Here is an 18781-nt window from a genome sequence, read left to right as displayed (position 1 = left end):
AATGCTCATCTGGGGTAGGACTCCACACAGGCTCGAGGAGCCGGTTGGTATCCAGCCCCTCTCTGCTGCCAAACATGGGAGCAGTTGAGACTCTACTCATCACACCTTGGTCCCCCGACAGGGGCAGAAGGCAGGTGGAAGGAGGACACCCAAAGCAGAACTGAGGAGCAGCCCTGACAACGTATGGAAAGTGGGCAGGGAGGTGGCTCTGAGGACGGATGTGCACACTGGCCAATCAGCCTACAGGACTGGCCCAAATGAAATCCTCATGGGGCTTCCTTTAAGGCAATGATAAGCATTTGATGGGTGTGGCCTAGCACATACAGACCTTTGCAAATTCAGAAACTCTGTTCAAAACAGGGGTTCTTAATTTTTTTAATGGTACGAATCACTTTGGAAGTCTAGTGAAACCTTTAAACCCCTTCTCAGCATAATGTTTTTAAATGAATAAAATAAAAATACACACAACTAATAAGGTAACCAGTTATACTGAAAGTTATCAAAATATTTTAAAAACATGTGTGCCTTAGTAACATGTCTTGTTTACTGACTTAAGTGACAAGATCTAGTGGCAGTCCTAAAAGCTGAGACTTTGTAGTGATGAATGCAAATTCTTTCTCAAGAAAGCTGAAACAACTCCCACATGATATGAAAATAACAGTCCTTTGCATTAAGACAAAGTCACAGACATTGCTAATATAAGGTACTGGGGTTTTGGGGGGGCAGGGGGGTGGTTGTTTTGAGGTTTTGTTTTGTTTTGTTTGCCTACATTTAGAATGACAGGAAATGCTAAATTTTAGTTAAAGGCTAGTAAAAACAAAGATGTGACTTTTCTTTTTTCCTTTCAAGTTCATGGATCTCTTTAATCTCAGGTCAAGATCCTTTTGTAACTAGATCAGTGGTTCCCGAGCAAGGGTGGCTTTACCCCGCAGGGAACATTTGGCAACGTTCTAGAGACATTTTTGGTTGTCACCACTAGGGGGAGTGGGGTGTGTTACTGGCATCTAGTGAGTAGAGGCCAGGGATGCTGCTAAAGATCCTACAATGCACAGCACATCCTTCCACAGCAAAGAATTATCCAGCCCGAAATGTCAATAGCACGGAGACTGAGAAGCCCTGAACTAGAGGAAGATTTTCTAAAGGGAGTTGGGAAGTCGGCCCCTGGCCCAAACCACATACCCAGTCCTTAGGAAGCCCCAGAAGAATATAACCCTCCACCCTCACTCTAGGTGCTGCTGTGTTTGGAAGATGCTTCCAAGGGAGCACAATTTGGGGCAGATACAAGGAAAGAGCAGAGGACAATACAGGCAAGGGAATAGGGTGAGTTATTAAAAGAACAGCAACCCACTGGTAAAAAGGCATTTGGACTTTGGCACTATTTACAAAAAATGAACCTAAACATATGTTTTGGCTCTGAATTCCACCCCTAGGCATATACCTAACAGAAATGCATACACATTTTCACCAAAAGACATGTAGAACAATGTTCATAGCAGCATTCATCTTAATAGCCAAAAATTGGAAACAACCCAAATATCCATCAAGAGTAAAATAGATAATTTGTGATATAAATAAACAGTAGAAGACTATATGCAAATGAGAATGAATGAATACAACTATATGCAACACGGACGGATCAAACAAACGTACTAAGTAAAAGAAGCCAGGCACATAGTGTACAGACCATAGGATTCCATTTATAGAAAGTTCAAAAATACCTCATACTAATTCATGGTGTTAGAAATCAGGATACTGATTACTATTAGTTTAATGACTTAAATAGAAATGAGAATGGATTCTGAAATTCTAGAATGTAACCATTTCTTGATATGAGTTCTAGTTACACAGACATATTCACTTTGTGAAAATTAAGCCATATACATTTGATTTGTGTACTTTTGTTTATGTATATGTGAGCAAAGGGTTAACAGCAGGCCTGTGCTCTTTTTCTCCCAGACCTAGACCTTCCTGGGAGGATTTTAGGTTTGTCTTCTCCCAGCATCAGTCCCCTAGATATGTCCCCAAGTTAAGACAGATTTGGAATGTTGGGTACCAAGGCCAGACATGTATTTTACACACTGTGAAATCTCTGATCTGTGAGACAGCACACGGGCTGGGAGACCCATCATCTGTAGGCCTACATGACGGGTGATAAACCCAGGGAGAAGCTTCTTTGTATGAAGATGAACCCCACACCCCATGGCCTCATCACCAGCAACTATATACAAGTCTCTAGGCAAGAGAGGAGGGGCCCAAGCATCGATGCACATGGAGAATTGTTGGCTTCCACTGAGACTGAAGGGCTGTGCATGCTCTTTCCTGTCCTGAATCCTTCTAAAAAGCTAAGCAAACTAAGAGCTGGATCAAACGCTACTGTGTCTTCTGAGTTTGATTGCCAGTCAAACCTGTTACCAATGCAATAGCGGGACAGTGTATTGTACTTCAATAGAAAGTTTACTAAAGAAAAAAATTCCTTCGGCTATTCTTGCCAACCTATTATTCACACTGATCATATCTTCTGCTTGGCCTCCAAATTCCTTCCATTTTTCTGAGCTTCTCCTCTCTCCTCTGACCTCCTGTCTTCTCCTTTTAGGACTCTCACCCACAACCAACCCTTAAACTTCCTGTTCATTTCTAACACAGAGCTGATTAAGTATTGTACTATCTCACCCCAAACTAGTTAAGCTACCCACAGAGAGCCCACATCAATAACTCATATTGAGATTCATCGCAAAACATAGTTCTCTTCCAGGAGAAATCGTGTGACTACTTCTTAAAGAATTTTTTTCTTTTGCTAGACAGAGAATGCTGAATCTCTGTCCATAGACATTCCAAATTCACACATAATCTGGAGTCTCAGTTACCTATGTGACAATCCAGTTGTTCCTTTCCTAATTTGGTGTCTCAAACTTTCCTGACTTGTTAAAACGAATAGAATTTGCTTGCCAACACCAATATATGCTCTTAGAAGTGCCAGCTGCTGCCATATGATCCCCAGGCATAAGTCTGCTCTGTACTGTCTCCCTGCATTGCATCTATAGGGGTGGTAGATGCCCTGTGTTTTCAGTGTTTGGGTTTGGTTTTTTTTTTTTTTTTTGGAGGGGGGAGTGGGGACTTCTAAGCTTAGCAAAACCTGAGAAAGACATCTTCCTGCACGTATTGATACTTCTTTATTTCCTATGTCATAATATTAACCTCGCCTCCCTTGTCTTTTGCTATTAAATAGTCTCATGCCTTCTGGAGCTAGGCTTTCACATATCTGACTTGAACTAAGGTCTCAGTAGTAGGAGCCCTCTGTCTCACCTCCCCATAGCAGGAATCATTAGGAGAAGGGAGATGATAGTTTCAGAAACAGCACAGTATCTCAAAGATTTCTGAGACCACCACTTGCATGATCAAGATTGATAATTCTTGTGTCTGATGCTCACTATTTCAATGCACACTGATTGAGTACCACTGATAGTCAAAGATGTCATTCCTGGAGTGGGGAAATATGATTTAAAAGTCACAACTACTGACAGCCAACATCTTAGAATCTCATGAGAATCATAAAACACGTTCCCCCAGAACCATGATGCAGGGTGGGACAATCCACAAATAACAGGCTCCCATTGTTAAACCTAATGGTAACGACTCCAGCTTTCTGCAGCACCCTTTTCCCTATGTACTTCCAAAGCACTCAGGATGACAAAGATCAATTTCCAATCATTCCTACAAATGGTACATGAAAAATTAAGATTTAATTGTGATTCCTGGTTCTTTCATCTTGAATCCAATACCCTGGACTTCAGAAATAATGGAACTTGGTGTAATATTTGAATATCTTGTTTTTGCCTCCTCTTGTTCTTTTTTTTTTTTAATTTATTTATTATATTTATTTTTTATTTTTGGCTGCGTTGGGTTTTCGTTGCTGCGCACGGGCTTTCTCTAGCTGCGGTGAGCGGGGGCTCCTCTTCGTTGCGGTGCACAGCCTTCTCATTGTGGTGGCTTCTCTTGTTGCAGAGCACGGGCTCTAGGCGTGCGGGCTTCAGTAGTTGTGGCTCGCAGGCTCTAGAGCGCAGACTCAGTAGTTGTGGCGCACAGGCTTAGTTGCTCTGCGGCATGTGGGATCTTCCCGGACCAGGACTCGAACCCGTGTCCCCTGCATTGGCAGGTGGATTCCCAACCACTGTGCTACCAGGGAAGCCCTCCCCTTGTTCTTGTGCAAAAAGAAAGTCCTCTTCTAGAAAAGGTACTGGAGGTACTTCCTACGACAAAATGAGGCTTCTTCAATTGTCCAAGTTCACATGTACAAAGTGTGAAATCTCAGAATTGAGATTCGGGTTCTGAATTGTCCTGGACAATGGATCTCACTAGAAATAGAATCATCACCAGGACCTGTTCAAAGAAGAACTTTCTCCTATAACAGTATTCAATACTGGAACACCGGAAACTGTCTCCAAAATAATCAGATCTGTGCAAAAATAATTTGTTAAATAACATAGGGAAGATTATGAAAGACAGTTCCAGAATGCCCACATTCATGTGGTTTGTAAAGGTGCGTTGTTCATAAAGATCTGTACAGTTCAAAAGCATGAGATTCTGCAGGGGTGGCTCCTTTATTCCAGGAGCGGGCAGAATTTATTTTCATCTTCCATGCATGGGCCACCAAAATAAAGGATGTTCCTCCTCTTCAGTCTTTTCCTCGGTAAAGGATCAGGTTCTCAGGTATGCTCAGGGGCTCTCTGGGCACTTCTTGTGAACAGCAGCCATCATAAAGACCACTATGGAGCATTTTTCCCTTCTTCACATATGGGACATGAAGAATATTACAGAAAAATCCGAGTTTAGAAGTCACTGTTAAACACACGTAGAAAAATTATTGTCAGAATACTCTTAAGCTTTAAAAAGTTGGAAAAGCCTGTGATCTTTGAACTGTTTCCAGGAGTCAGCGACTCTAAAGGAAGATATTCACCATCAGTGACCCCACCCAGGGTTTCCTTTTGTGACCATCGTGCACCACGATCCTCGGGGTTGGCATTCTCTTCAGGTCACCAGGTTTCTGCAATCTCTGTGAGAACCTGCAGCAGCTCAGCAAACGTCGGGCGGCCTTTAGGTTTCTGGAAAAGGGAAGTAGAGGTGGTCAGCTCAGCTTAACACCCACTCAGACACCAGCTCTGGAATTTCTGGCAGGACCTGGATCCGGGCTGGCTCACCACAAATGGAAGAGAAAGATATCTTGGCTGATAGGCAGGACATGAATGGCAGTTGAGTGAGGCATGCGTGAGAAAATATAAGGGTAGAGAGCACTCCAAAAGTAAAATAGCTAGAGCTGCAAACACTAGCCACATGTGGCTATTTAAATTCAAATTACTTAAAAGAGGATACATTTTAAAATTCAGTTCTCAGTCACACTTAGCCACTTCTCAATTCTTCAATAGCCAGGTGTGGCTACCATATTGGATAGTGCAGACATAGCACATTTCCATCATCACAGAAAGTTCCATTGGACAGTACTGCCCTAGAGATCTATTTGGATGACTTGATACACAGAGTAAAGGAAGAGCTGGGAGAGAGGGGCCTCTAGAGCCCCAAGCCCCCAAGCTCAGCCCCAATTATTCACTACACCTGACCCCCTGTAGAAAGATGGATTTTAGTCAAAAAGCAAAAGGCATGTTTTCATGAGGGACTTTGCAGGTCTTGGAGCACAGACTGTGCTGTCTTAAGGCTCAGTCAACAAAATCTCCAGCCATGAAACCAAGGATTGGAGCCTTTTTCCTACTTCACAGTGGGATGCGGTTTGACTTTGGCTCCAAGAAGAATCTCCACGGCATCTTTGAAATCCATGGGAAATAGAACTATTCATGGTAGCCACATTCTCACAGAGGTCCCTGGCAGCAGGGTTAGCGGGGAGACACCACCCTTAGTGGCTTGTAAACAGAAGGCATCAATAAAAGGAGAGAGCAAGAAACAACCTAAATGTCCATCGACAGACGAATGGATAAAGAAGATGTGGTACATATATACAATGGAATACTACTCAGCCATAAAAAAGAATGAAATAATGTCATTTGCAGCAACATGGATGGACCTAGAGATTATCATACTAAGTGAAGTCAGAAAAAGAAAGACAAATACCATATGATATCACTTATATGTGGGATCTAAAATATGACACAGATGAGCTTATTTATGAAACAGAAACAGACTCACAGGCATAGAGAACAGACTTGTAGTTGCCAAGGGGGAAGGGGGTGGCGGAGGGATGGAGTGGGAGTTTGGCAGATGCAAACTATTATATATAGAATGGATAAACAACAAGGTCCTACTGTATAGCACAAGGAATTATATTCAATATCCTGTGATAAGCCATAATGGAAAAGAACATGAAAAAGAATGTATATATATGTATAATGGAATCACTTTGCTGTACAGCAGAAATTAACACAACGTAAATCAACTATACTTCAATAAAATAAATTTTTAAAAAATAAAATAAATAAAATTTAAAAATTAAAGGACAGCAGAAGGATATGTGAGCACACATGAGAGTCCTCCTTGAGACTTCAAGAATAAATAGTGGAGCTTTTTGCTGGTGCTGAGGTTGTGCAGGTAGTAAAGCCTATGAAACAAGTGTATCACTGCTAACATAATCACATTTGAATCTAGAGGTGCATAAGCGCCTCGTTTACTTCGTCCTCTCGTCAGCATCTTATTTACTCCTTTCTCTGTCTCCTCTCCACAGATATGTAAAATCTCAATAAGTATTATATTGTATGTGCATGTACAAGTATATTGCTTAATATACAATATATATTCCTAAGCTATTTACATTGTTATTGCAAAGATGCTCTTAAGACATCTGTTTGCTACTAACAGCTTACTTAATATTTTTTATGTCTTTCAAGATTCCTTGCAGAACAGTTAATCATATGCAAAGTATTTTCATACACTGGGGATCTTTATAAAATTAATACTTCTCTGGAATGGAAACAACCATGTCACTCTTGAAATATTGAATTTTTTTAGTGTTTGTGAATTGGGAGTCAAGTGATTTCTTTTTCAGCCAGGAGGAAATCCTCATCCAGCTGTAGTTTTTTCTGGGCTGAATCAGTCAGCTGGAAAGAGAGAACTGTCAGAATCACAGAGGGGTCTGATGAAGGGGAGGGGTGTGTTGAGTGAGTGCCCAGAAAAGACAGAGATGGGATATAAACCCTCTGGCTTTATTTTCAAGCTTGGCATTTCAAGTAAAAGAGAAATTGGCCTCCCAGGAGATAATTTTCCCAGTAGAAGTTCCTGGCACACTTTCTGCCTTCATTTCTATTCTCGTTTAATCTCTCTATCAGGAGTCTTGAGTGCCATAGGAGAGATGAAACCCATTACTTTTAGCCTTGGAAAAGCAAGACAAATTAGAGTGAAGTAAATACAAACACCATCCTTCTCTTTCAATGTGGAAATTGAACAAGCCTGATTCTACCCTTAGTTTCCACCCAGCAGTTCTTAAAAGGAGTAAAACGTCGCATCACTAAGGCTTTATAACATTGAGAGTTTCTGCAGGAACCAACTTCAGCAAGATAAGACTTAGAAAATGCACTGAGTTTCCTCAGATGAAAGGCCATTGTTAAAAACAAAATGGATTAATGATTTTGTAGTGGAAGTACTTCTTCTGGCTCTCAGGGGTCATTACCGAGAAATAGACACCTTTTCCTGCCATGACGAAGTCCTGGAGTAATGTGGGTGATAACCAGATCTACTCTCAGATGGTGGAACTGCCAACCTTTGCAGGAAAGCAAGGGACACTCACCTCATGCCAGCAGCTGTACATGACTTCATATATGGAAATCGGTGCCAGGTGAGGTCGGTACAGCCTGAAGCCTTTAGAAATTGCTTCCACAACTTGCAAATTTGACTTATTTTCAAAAGGCATTTTTCCTTCTGTAAAGACTTCCCACATCAAAACTCCTGCAAATAAAATGCATGAAAATAAGAGGTTAGAGAAATGGTTACTTGGAACTGAAACAGATGTTTCAAATTACAACCCATTATTTTCCTCCTGCAGTCATTGAGTTACAATCATCCAGAATGACAGCAGTTCTATCTAGGAAGCAGACCCTGTGCATCTTACTTTTTGAAGAGGCCTATGAACTGAATATATTCCAAGTGAAAACAATGCCTTTCCTTTTCCATTGGTCATGACTGCCTCCTTATTGGAAGAAGAATGCTGGCAGCATCTTCATTTCAAAGTACTGCTCATGTCTCCACACCCTGAAATCAGTGAAACTTTGCCATTCCATAGAAAATGACAGAATTGTGTGATCCCCTGCTGCCTGCTAAAGCCAAGAGTTTACCAGCCAGTAGATGGCATGCGTTCCCATCTTCCCACTGAAAGACTGCTGGGTAGAGTCCCAGAAAATCTGGCAGGGGCTCTGTTTATAAGCAGGTGTTCAAAAATCATTGATTGATTGATGAAACTCCTTCAAGGCTCCCAATTTGAGTTCATTTAATTATTCACTTATTCTACAAATATGTATTAGGTATTGATCAGAGGCCACGCCTATGCTAGAGCCAGAGGATTCTTAGACTGAAACCAGTCTATGTGCTCAAGAAGCTCACTGTACAGTGATGAAGAAAGACAAGTGGTCAAGTAAAACTCAAGGAGTTCTAAATGTTCTACAACCACCTGATGAGATCCTTGTGTTGCTATCCACTGGTCTCACAACTTAACTGCTCTCCAGTAGAGCTTATAATGTCACCTGCCAAGACTACCACATGTCAGTGGAGAGCTAATGAGATCAATACACGCTTAACCTTATTGTGGGCAATAATATTCACACCCTTTGAGGGTGCAGATGTCTCTCCAAAGCCAAGAAGCCACCCAGAAAGGTACAGGTGAAAGAGAATAGATTATTATACATTTGTTGCCATTTTTTGAAAGTCAACTCAAAGAACAAACTCCATGGGACAGAGGTCCACAGTATCTCTTTTTCAATGAAGAACATTACCCAATATAAACAGCAATTGCTAGATCCCAAGGAAGCCTATGTCTAATTTCACAAAATAGGAAGGTGATAATGTAAATGAGATGGCATCACTCAAAGTCAGACAATGAAGTTTATTAATTACACTCAAGATTCAATGATGCCATAAGATCAGTTTTTCTTGCAAGTCTCTGTGGTGTGGGAAAGTTGGCTGAGTTCGTTTTCTAGATCAGTAGACTCTGTTATGGTTTTACAGCAAGTGCTCACTGGGAAAGGAAAAGATCCAAAAGGCAAACTTAATGTAAGAAGGTGTATGACACCAGTTGCCAAAGACAGCCTGATGTATTTAGAACACCTAAGACAGAAACACAGTTATAAGAAGACCTTTAGCTACATCATATTAAGAAGTCAAAGTTAAAAGAGCAATCTCTATTTTATGAGAACCTACTGTATAGCACAGGGAACTCTACCCAGTGCTCTCTGGTGACCTAAATGAGAAGGAAATCCAAAAAAGAGGGGATATATGTATACATATAGCTGATTCACTTTGCTGTACAGTATAAACTAACACAATATGGTAAAGCAAATATACTCCAATAAAAAATAAATAAATAATTTTTTTCTTTTTAAAGAGCCATCTCGGGCTTCCCTGGTGGCGCAGTGGTTGAGAATCTGCCTGCCAATGCAGGGGACACGGGTTCGAGCCCTGGTCTGGGAAGATCCCACATGCCGCGGAGCAACTGGGCCCGTGAGCCACAATTACTGAGCCTGCGCGTCTGGAGCCTGTGCTCCCCAACAAGAGAGGCCGCGATAGTGAGAGGCCCGCGCACCGCGATGAAGAATGGCCCCCACTTGCCGCAACTAGAGAAAGCCTTCACACAGAAACGAAGACCCAACACAGCCATAAAAATAAATAAATAAATAAACCCAAAGTTTAAAAAAAAAAAAAGAGCAATCTCTATTTTATTAAATCAAGCTCCAACAAATGAACATCGAATTCACTCACCAAATGACCAGACATCAGATTTGCTGCTATACTTATTGAAATGGAAAACTTCAGGAGGGGACCACTTGACTGGGAACTTGGCTCCAGAAGAACTGATATATTCATCATCCAAAACGTACCTAGGGCCATGAGATTTCAGAGCACATTGTGTTAATTACCTCTAAGTTCAGTTTACTTCAAATCCTTTTAGTTAACTCTGATTTCTAAAATACAAAGTATTTTACCACAGAAAGGTTCAGTATACCTTCTCTTCTTGCTATCAAAGTGAGAAAGTAGCCCTTATAGAGTTTCCTCCTTAAACCAAGCCTCAATTGCATTTATTGTATTTGGATCTCAGAAAACCATAGCAATTCTTCAGTCTAAAACATGCCCCACTGATTAGTTATGATAAATTCTTAATTCTGCAAAGAAGCATGCTGAATGCACTAACAACCAAGGTTATTTTTTTAAAAAGATAAATATATGTGAAAGAATAAATTTGAAGTTTGATGCCTTATTTTCTTTCTATATACATATAATTTTTGCAGGACAGAGAAGGGGAAAAATAAAAGTATTTGAACGTAATACATTTGGCGTATAAAATCTCTAATGCCTTTATTCAAATGGAAATAAATCAGGAACAACTATCATCTCCTTTAAAAAAAATAACAACACAACAAAATTAAACCCTCTCTCTTTTTTGAAAATCATACACAGTAACATCCAAGTGTGGGAATCTGGAGAAAAGAGAGGATAGCTAACGTGTGCTATGTAGCTCCTTGAGTATGCAATATAGTATTTTTGAAATACTATATATATATATAGTATGCTATATATACTATATATATTCAATATAAAATTAATATATTTATTAATGCTTCCCCACACACCCACTTGTTTCCCACATACCTTACCTCACCGCACCTTTAAGTCCTTTATTGAGCCAGAGGTCATTCTACTAGAGGAAAGAATGAATAACAGAAAACAAAAGGAAAAGAGCCATTTTTTTAATAGCTTTTGAGTTTCAAAAGTCTAGACTTTCCAGAGAAGGAGAAGGACTGAGTTATGAACAAAATATCTGGGAGAATGGCTCATGAATACAAATGATATCTCACTACTACCACCACCATCCATTCTGCTACAAAAATATCCCTTGTGCTGGGGGTGTGGGAGAGATTCGAAAGAAAGGGAAGGAGTATTAGACACCATGGGGAGGCTGAGGTAGGGTCCTGTACCCGGCACCCTATGAGGGCTGCCCTGCTCACACTGCAGCGAAAGAAGACCCCGCTGCCCTACAGTCGGTTGGTGGGATTCAAGAGCAAAACAGAACCTGTGTCCTCTTTCCCAGGCCAAGCCCTGGGAAACACAGAAAGATTCCAGAGGACAAATGGCTATGGGTGTGCCAAGGCAGATGGGGCCTTAGCCACGTGGAGAGCTCTAGTCGTGGCGAATATCAGACATGAAGGAATCTTACAGGCAGAAATTCAAGATGAGTCAGCGGCCACCTGTGTGGATGGCCAGCCAAAGACAAAAGAGGAGGATGGCGGCTGTAAGGAAGCCAGTGTCAATGTGTGAAGGAATCTTACAGACAGAAATTCAAGATGAGTCAGCGGCCACCTGTGTGGATGGCCAGCCAAAGACAAAAGAGGAGGATGGCGGCTGTAAGGAAGCCAGTGTCAACGGATAACAACAGAGACCAGACAGGCCATCTCCAGTATGTGGCCCCATGAGACACACAGAATTTGGATTGTGACCCTGAAGAGCATCAGGGAGAAACCGTGAAATCACTGGGATGAAATTTCTAGCAACCTGAAGGAAAGGAGATGCAAAATGTAAACCGCACTGAGTTGCTGAAAATAAGGTCAGATGATCCACACTCTTGTGCTGTAGGCTTAGAGTCAGCTACTCCACTTGATAAGAGAAATGCATGATGACGACAGAAAAATCAGAGCTGAGAAAACAAATTTATTCTTTCTCTATTTCAGAAATATACATATACAAGGAAAGCTTTTTTCTTAACCTTATATATATGATAAGTAGACTGAGAAATTCTTTTGAATTTTAAGATATGACATAGCTTTATTAATAACCACCTGAAAGAAGATCAGAAGAATAGCCCACAGCCTCCGTTTCCCTCACAGCGAACACTGGTGCATGTCCTAAAGTTCAAAGTGGGTCAGCAGGCCATACAACCACATCAACACTGGCCCAGAGAAAGAAAAGTAAAGCCAAGAACATCTTCAATTTGTCTGTAGACTAATGTAAGATTCCCTCCCGTGAGTAAACAAACCAAAAAGAATATCATGTACCTTGTCATTCCAAAGTCCGAAATTTTTACTATACTTGTAGAACTGACCAAACAATTCCTCGCGGCCTATAGGGAGAAGGAAAGAACCCACGTGTGAATACAAAGTTTCTCTTTCCAGAGTTTCTACTCTCCTTTTCCTTAGTTTCTTTGGGCCCCAGCACTACCTCTCTGTGTGAACAGCCATGTTATTTCATGGTGATACCTATCGATGCTATATATGATTTAATGTATTTGCCCTCATGTGATGGATTTTAATGACTTTTCGAAGAAATGACAAAAAAATGAAAAGAAATTTTAACACTTTTCCTTTTTAAAATGTGTAATCTTTCTCAAGAAGTATCCTTGATAAGTATCAGGATTAACTCAATCTAAGAGATAATAAACTATGTATCTTGGTATAAAAAATAGTTTGTATTTAAAATTTTATCTTCATAAATAAAAAGAGGAAAGTCCAATATGCATGAAAAATAACAGATCGTCATTGTATATCTTTGGGATAGTCATTATATATAATTGCTAATAAAAACAAAGAAACTGTATTTTAAAACTTACATTTCATTGAACATAACTCTTTACAATATTTTCATATTTATTAAATTACCACAGTGAATTAAATACAGTACTATATAATTCAGAAACAATCTATTTGATGCCAAAACAATCCATTTTCAGTCAGCTTAGTCAGGAAAATCATTGACTTGGTTATTTAGCCTCATGTAGGCCAATGGTTTGATAGAATTTTTCTCTTTTGAGCTAATTTGTGGTTCAGTTAGTTCAAAAACAAAAGCAAAAAACTTGAAATGGAGAGCCAGAAGGAGCCAGTTTGGAAGATGTTGACAAGTGCCAGCAAATGATCTCAAAGCTAAACCACAAGGCAAACCCTCGACCGAGAAAAGATTCATAGTTGGCTAATATATTTTAAGTGGCATGTAGGTGGAGAAAACAGAACTCAAAGGAAAGCAATCAAGGAAGGAACCAAGACTAGGAGGGTCTGCAGGAAGCCACCTGGAGCAAATAGAATAACCAGAACTGTCACCTAACTGAATTTTGAATTCTAATCCTTATCAGGAAGGACAAACTGCAGAGACCAGGAAAGTGAGTTAGGTGGAATTGATACCAGAGCCATACATTCAAAAATGTGCTCAATGGCTACTATGGGCTGGACCCTGGGGAATGTGCCATGAGGCACGCAAAACAATGGTCGAGCATTGCTGCGCTTTTCTATGTGCCAGACACTGTGTTTTAAGTGCTTACACATATTAATTCATGTAATCCTCCCAACAAGTCCATATGTGGGAGGTGCTATAATTAATACCACTTTACTAGTTAACTACCTTACTCAAGCTCACATGGCTAGTAAGAAACAAAAGCGAGATTTCAACTAGCTCTTAAGCAGGGTTCTCGATCTTGACTGCACAGTGGACTCACCAGGGAAATTTTCCAAAAATGCTGAAGACTAGATTCTACCCGCAGAGATTCTGATTTCATTGGTCAGCGGTACGGGCTGGGTACTGTGATGTTTTTAAACCTCCCAGGTGATTCTAATGTACAGCTAAGTTTGAGAGCCATTGATTGGCAACTTGTATTCTCATGATGCTGAATTGCAGCTCAGAAGTCTACGCCTTGATGTCAAGGGGTTTAGAGTCTAATATTTGTGTAAACAACTATTATAGGATAGTAAATAATAAATGCTCTGACAGTTCTAAGTCATGTGTAGGGCAAGCAATGGTGTGCTAGGGCCAATGAAATTATGCCTCCTTTCTCTCCCCAAAATATTCCAGCCTGAACGATAAATAATATGGTCACCCTGGTGATGGCTGATGGAAGTTCAGGATTACCTCTAGATGACAGTATCAGGGATTTCTCAGAAATTCTCAAATTCTCATTGGATTTAATTTGGGAACTTAGAAATGAGACATGGAAGGACATAGAAGGAATAGTATGAATATCATGAATAAATATGGAGCAGATAGAAAATGTCTTTCAAGGGGAGGTAGCAAGGCAGGGAAGCAGAGCTATTTGCTTTGGGGGCAAGTCAAGCTTCAATCTTCTTTGTTTGGAGAGCTGTTCTGAGCATTATGCAACAGAATGGTTTAGCATTTTGACTCCTTCTCAATAATGCCAGTAGTGCTGTTGTGATACTGCAAGAACCTAACCACCTCCACCTGAGGCAGTTTCACCCCTGGGTGAGACCCACTGGGGTTCTTCAGCATTGTACCCAGCACCTGGCAGAGTGCGTGGCATATATAGGCACTCAATACATATTTGATTATTCGTTGAAAGAAAGAAAGATAGAAGGAAGAGAAGGAAGAAGAGAGGGGGAAGAGGAAAGAAAAGTAAATTAGTTTTAGTTAGTTGATTAGTGTGGTGATTAATTACTTCAAGGCATATTTAGAGTAACACCTTACTTGGCTCCAGCATCAATGAGCAATTAAAAATAAAGCTACATTTCCCAACAGGTTACACAAATAGGAAAATGTTTAAAAATTAAGTCAAAGAATGCATTATTCAAAGTATTGAAAGTCCTAACTTATCATGTCCTTCTGAATACAAGTGTAATATATACATAATCAGCAAATTTGCACCGTACTTACTAAATCCCTGTGGATAAAGCAGTTCCTCTCCAGATACTCCATTCCTTCACAGATATCTTGACATGCACTCAGTAGCATCTCCTTCCTAAGTTTTCCTTTCCTCTCTCTGAGATAGTTAAGCAGGCAGCCATTTCCCATAAACTCCGTCACAATATAAAGGGGCTTCTGCTGTATACACACTCCATAAAGCTGAACGAGCCTTGAATGAGATAACTTCCTGTTGAAGAAAAACACAGACCCGAACCGTTTTTGCATTCTGAAGTGTTTGAAATCAACTGGTGATATTTACCAGCTCCATATAATGTTCATCATCAAGCTATGATTAAAATTAACGCAACCACAGAGAAAGTAGAACAGTTTCCTTTCTACTTTATGCGCTGAGAAAGGGGGGTTGAGAGTTTACGCAGTACTTCCTAAGTCACTGTACATACAGAATAGTACACGCTCCATGTTCTGCTGTTCTCTTTTCCATTTTGTAAGCCTTTTGCTTCCTCAATACTGCTGCTCCTTGCCCAGTTCCTGTTCCTTCAGTTTCAACCTCCCCAACTGCAGGTGCTTAGACAAAAAATTCTGGACAGACAGGAGGGAGGAAAGAGTGATTGATGCGCATTAAAAAGAATATTAAATTCTAAAGAATAAAGGCATTTAAAGGAAATTTTTAGATTAAGTTGAAGACTGAAAAACATTTACCAACGTGAAACCCTTCTCTGTATTTAGTAATCACACACACAGACACACACACACAAACAAGTCCTCAAATACTGCCTGTTAAAGTACACACACTAAAATAATTTTTTTTTTTTAATTTATTTTTGGCTGTGTTGGGTCTTCGTTGCTGCACGCGGGCTTTCTCTAGTTGTGGCAAGCAGGGGCTACTCTCCGTTGCGGTGCGTGGGCTTCTCATTGCGGTGGCTTCTCTTGTTGCAGAGCACGGGCTCTAGGTGCCCTGGCTTCAGTAGTTGTGGCTCGCGGGCTTCCGTAGTTGTGGCTCGCGGGCTCTAGAGTGCAGGCTCAGTTGTTGTGGCACACGGGCTCTAGAGCACAGGCTCAGTAGTTGTGGCGCATGGGCTTAGATGCTCCGCGGCATGTGGGATCTTCCCGGCCAGGGCTCGAACCCGTGTCCCCTGCATTGGTAGGTGGATTCTTAACCACTGCGCCACCAGGGAAGCCCCCTAAAATAATCTTTTTAGTCATTTATACTTCAAAAGTTTATTGTTTCTTCTCGACTATAGTATTCAGTTTTTAGGGAAATTAGAATTACTTATATATTTTTACTATTATAAATATAATTAGTTCACATATTTTTCTATATGCACTGCTACTAATAAGCTACATCCAGAGACACAAACCCATAGTTGATCAACTAAAATAAAGGATCCTTTAAAAGCAATGCAGTGTTATAATAATTTAAAGAAAATGTCATGCTCCTAAACAAAAGAGCTGAATTCAAGCTGTTTTATCTCCTATTGATGCATGACCAGGAGCAACTTATTTAAAATTTCTAAGCCTCTGTTTTTTCACATGTAAAATAAGGATAATAAAACCTGTCCTTCTTTCTTCTAGTGAATATTAAATGAGATAATGCATGTGAACGTATTATAAAAAGTATAAACCATGGTAAAAATATAAAGAAAAAAATTTTAATTTTAGTAGAAATTTATGGGCTGAATAAAAGACTGGTTTTCTTTCATTTTCCTAAATAATCTTTTAGCAGGTACTCTGGAAACACCATGAGTACAGGCCCCCAATTTAGGCTATATTCCAAAATATAGTAATTAAGAACACAGTAGAGATTTGAAGTTACTCTGCTAGTGCACTGGAAAACGTACACGGAATGACAACAATTTTGGTTAACAATTATGCCTCCTATTATAAGATCTGGCATATAGTAGTTGCCCAATAAATATCTGTTGATTATTATGTTAGCTAAGACTATGGACTTGGTACCCATACAGTTCACAGTTTTGATTACAATTAGACACTACCAATGTTTTGTTGAGGAACTGTGGTCAAATTACATAAGTTTTCAAAATTCCCTTTTTATCATGTATAAAATTGGGGTCTTTTTAAAAAATTTATTTTTTTATACAGCAGGTCCTTATTAGTCATCCATTTTATACACATCAGTGTACATGTGTCAATCCCAATCTCCCAATTCATCACACACACACACACACACACACACACACACACACACACACCCGGATGCTTTCCCCCCTTGGTGTACATACATTTGTTCTCTACGTCTGTGTCTCAACTTCTGCCCTGCAAACCAGATCATCTGTACCATTTTTCTAGGTTCCACATATATGTGTTAATATACAATATTTGTTTTTCTCTTTCTCACTTACTTCACTCTCTATGACAGTCTCTAGATTCATCCACGTCTCTACAAATGACTCAATTTCATTCCTTTTTATGGCTGAGTAATATTCCATTGTATATATGTACCACATCTTCTTTACCCATTCGTCTGTCGAAGGGCATTTAGGTTGCTTCCATGACCTGGCTATTGTAAATAGTGCTGCAATGAACACTGGGGTGCATGTGTCTTTTTGAATTATGGTTTTCTCAGGGTATATGCCCAGTAGTGGGATTGCTGGGTCATATGGTAATTCTATTTTTAGTTTTTAAGGAACCTCCATACTGTTCTCCATAGTGCCTGTATCAATTTATATGCCCACAAACAGTGCAAGAGGGTTCCCTTGTCTCCACACTCTCTCCAGCATTTCTTTGTAGATTTTCTGATGATGCCCATTCTAACTGGTGTGAGGTGATAGCTCATTGTAGTTTTGATTTGCATTTCTCTAATAATTAGTGATGTTGAGCAGCTTTTCATGTGCTTCGTGGCCATCTGTATGTCTTCTTTGGAGAAATGTCTATTTAGGTCTTCTGCCCATTTTTGGATTGGGTTGTTTTTTTAATATTGAGCTGCATGAGCTGTTTATATATTTTGGAGATTAATCCTTTGTCCATTGATTCATTTGCAATTATTTTCTCCCATTCTAAGGGTTGTCTTTTCATCTTGTTTGTAGTTTCCTTTGCTGTGCAAAAGCTTTTAAGTTCTATTAGGTCCCATTTGTTTATTTTTGTTTTTATTTCCATTACTCTAGGAGGTGGATCAAAAAAGATCTTGCTGTGATTTATGTCAAAGACTGTTCTTCCTATGTTTTCCTCTAAGAGTTTTATAGTGTCCGGTCTTACATTTAGGTCTCTATCCATTTTGAGTTTATTTTTGTGTATGGTGTTAGGGAGTGTTCTAATTTCATTCTTTTACATGTAGCTGTCCAGTTTTCCCAGCACCACTTATTGAAAGGACTGTCTTTTCTCCATTGTATATCCTTGCCTCCTTTGTCATAGATTAGTTGACCATAGGTGCGTGCGTTTATCTCTGGGCTTTCTATCTTGTTCCATTGATCTATATTTCTGTTTTTGTGCCAGTACCATATTGTCTTGATTACTGTAGCTTTGTAGTATAGTCTGAAGTCAGGGAGCCTGATTCCTCCAGCTCCGTTTTTTTCCCTCAAGACTGCTTTGGCTATTTGGGGTCTTTTGTGTCTCCATACAAATTTTAAGATGATTTGCTCTAGCTCCGTAAAAAATGCCATTGGTAATTTGATAGGGATTGCATTGAATATGTAGATTGCTTTGGGTAGTATAGTTATTTTCACAATGCTGATTCTTCCAATCCAAGAACATGGTATATCTCTCCATCTGTTGGTATCATCTTTAATTTCTTTCATCAGTGTCTTATAGTTTGCTGCATACAGGTCTTTTGTCTCCCTAAGTAGGTTTATTCCTAGGTATTTTCCTCTTTTTGTTGCAGTGGTAAATGGGAGTGTTTCCGTAATTTCTCTTTCAGATGTTTCATCATTAGTGTATAGGAATGCAAGAGATTTCTGTGCATTAATTTTGTATCCTGCAACTTTACCAAATT

General features: G+C 39.9%; 1 protein-coding gene across 1 annotated transcript in view; it reads right to left on the bottom strand.

The window, feature by feature from the left end:
- Positions 1-5029: 5029 nt before the first annotated feature.
- The window catches only part of TXK (TXK tyrosine kinase), a 53813-nt gene continuing 40061 nt past the window's right edge, over positions 5030-18781 (bottom strand). Inside the window, exons 10-14 of the mRNA XM_059923057.1 lie at positions 14845-15061; positions 12252-12316; positions 9964-10082; positions 7784-7941; positions 5030-5099 (exon numbers count right to left, since the gene is read on the bottom strand). Of these exons, the coding sequence (XP_059779040.1) occupies positions 5031-5099; positions 7784-7941; positions 9964-10082; positions 12252-12316; positions 14845-15061 (628 nt within the window). The 3' untranslated portion in view covers position 5030. The remainder of the gene's footprint in view (positions 5100-7783; positions 7942-9963; positions 10083-12251; positions 12317-14844; positions 15062-18781) is intronic.

The sequence above is a fragment of the Balaenoptera ricei genome, chromosome 5 (assembly GCF_028023285.1).
Source record: "Balaenoptera ricei isolate mBalRic1 chromosome 5, mBalRic1.hap2, whole genome shotgun sequence".
Lineage (NCBI taxonomy): Eukaryota > Metazoa > Chordata > Mammalia > Artiodactyla > Balaenopteridae > Balaenoptera > Balaenoptera ricei.
This window is presented reverse-complemented; position numbering and strand designations above follow the sequence as displayed.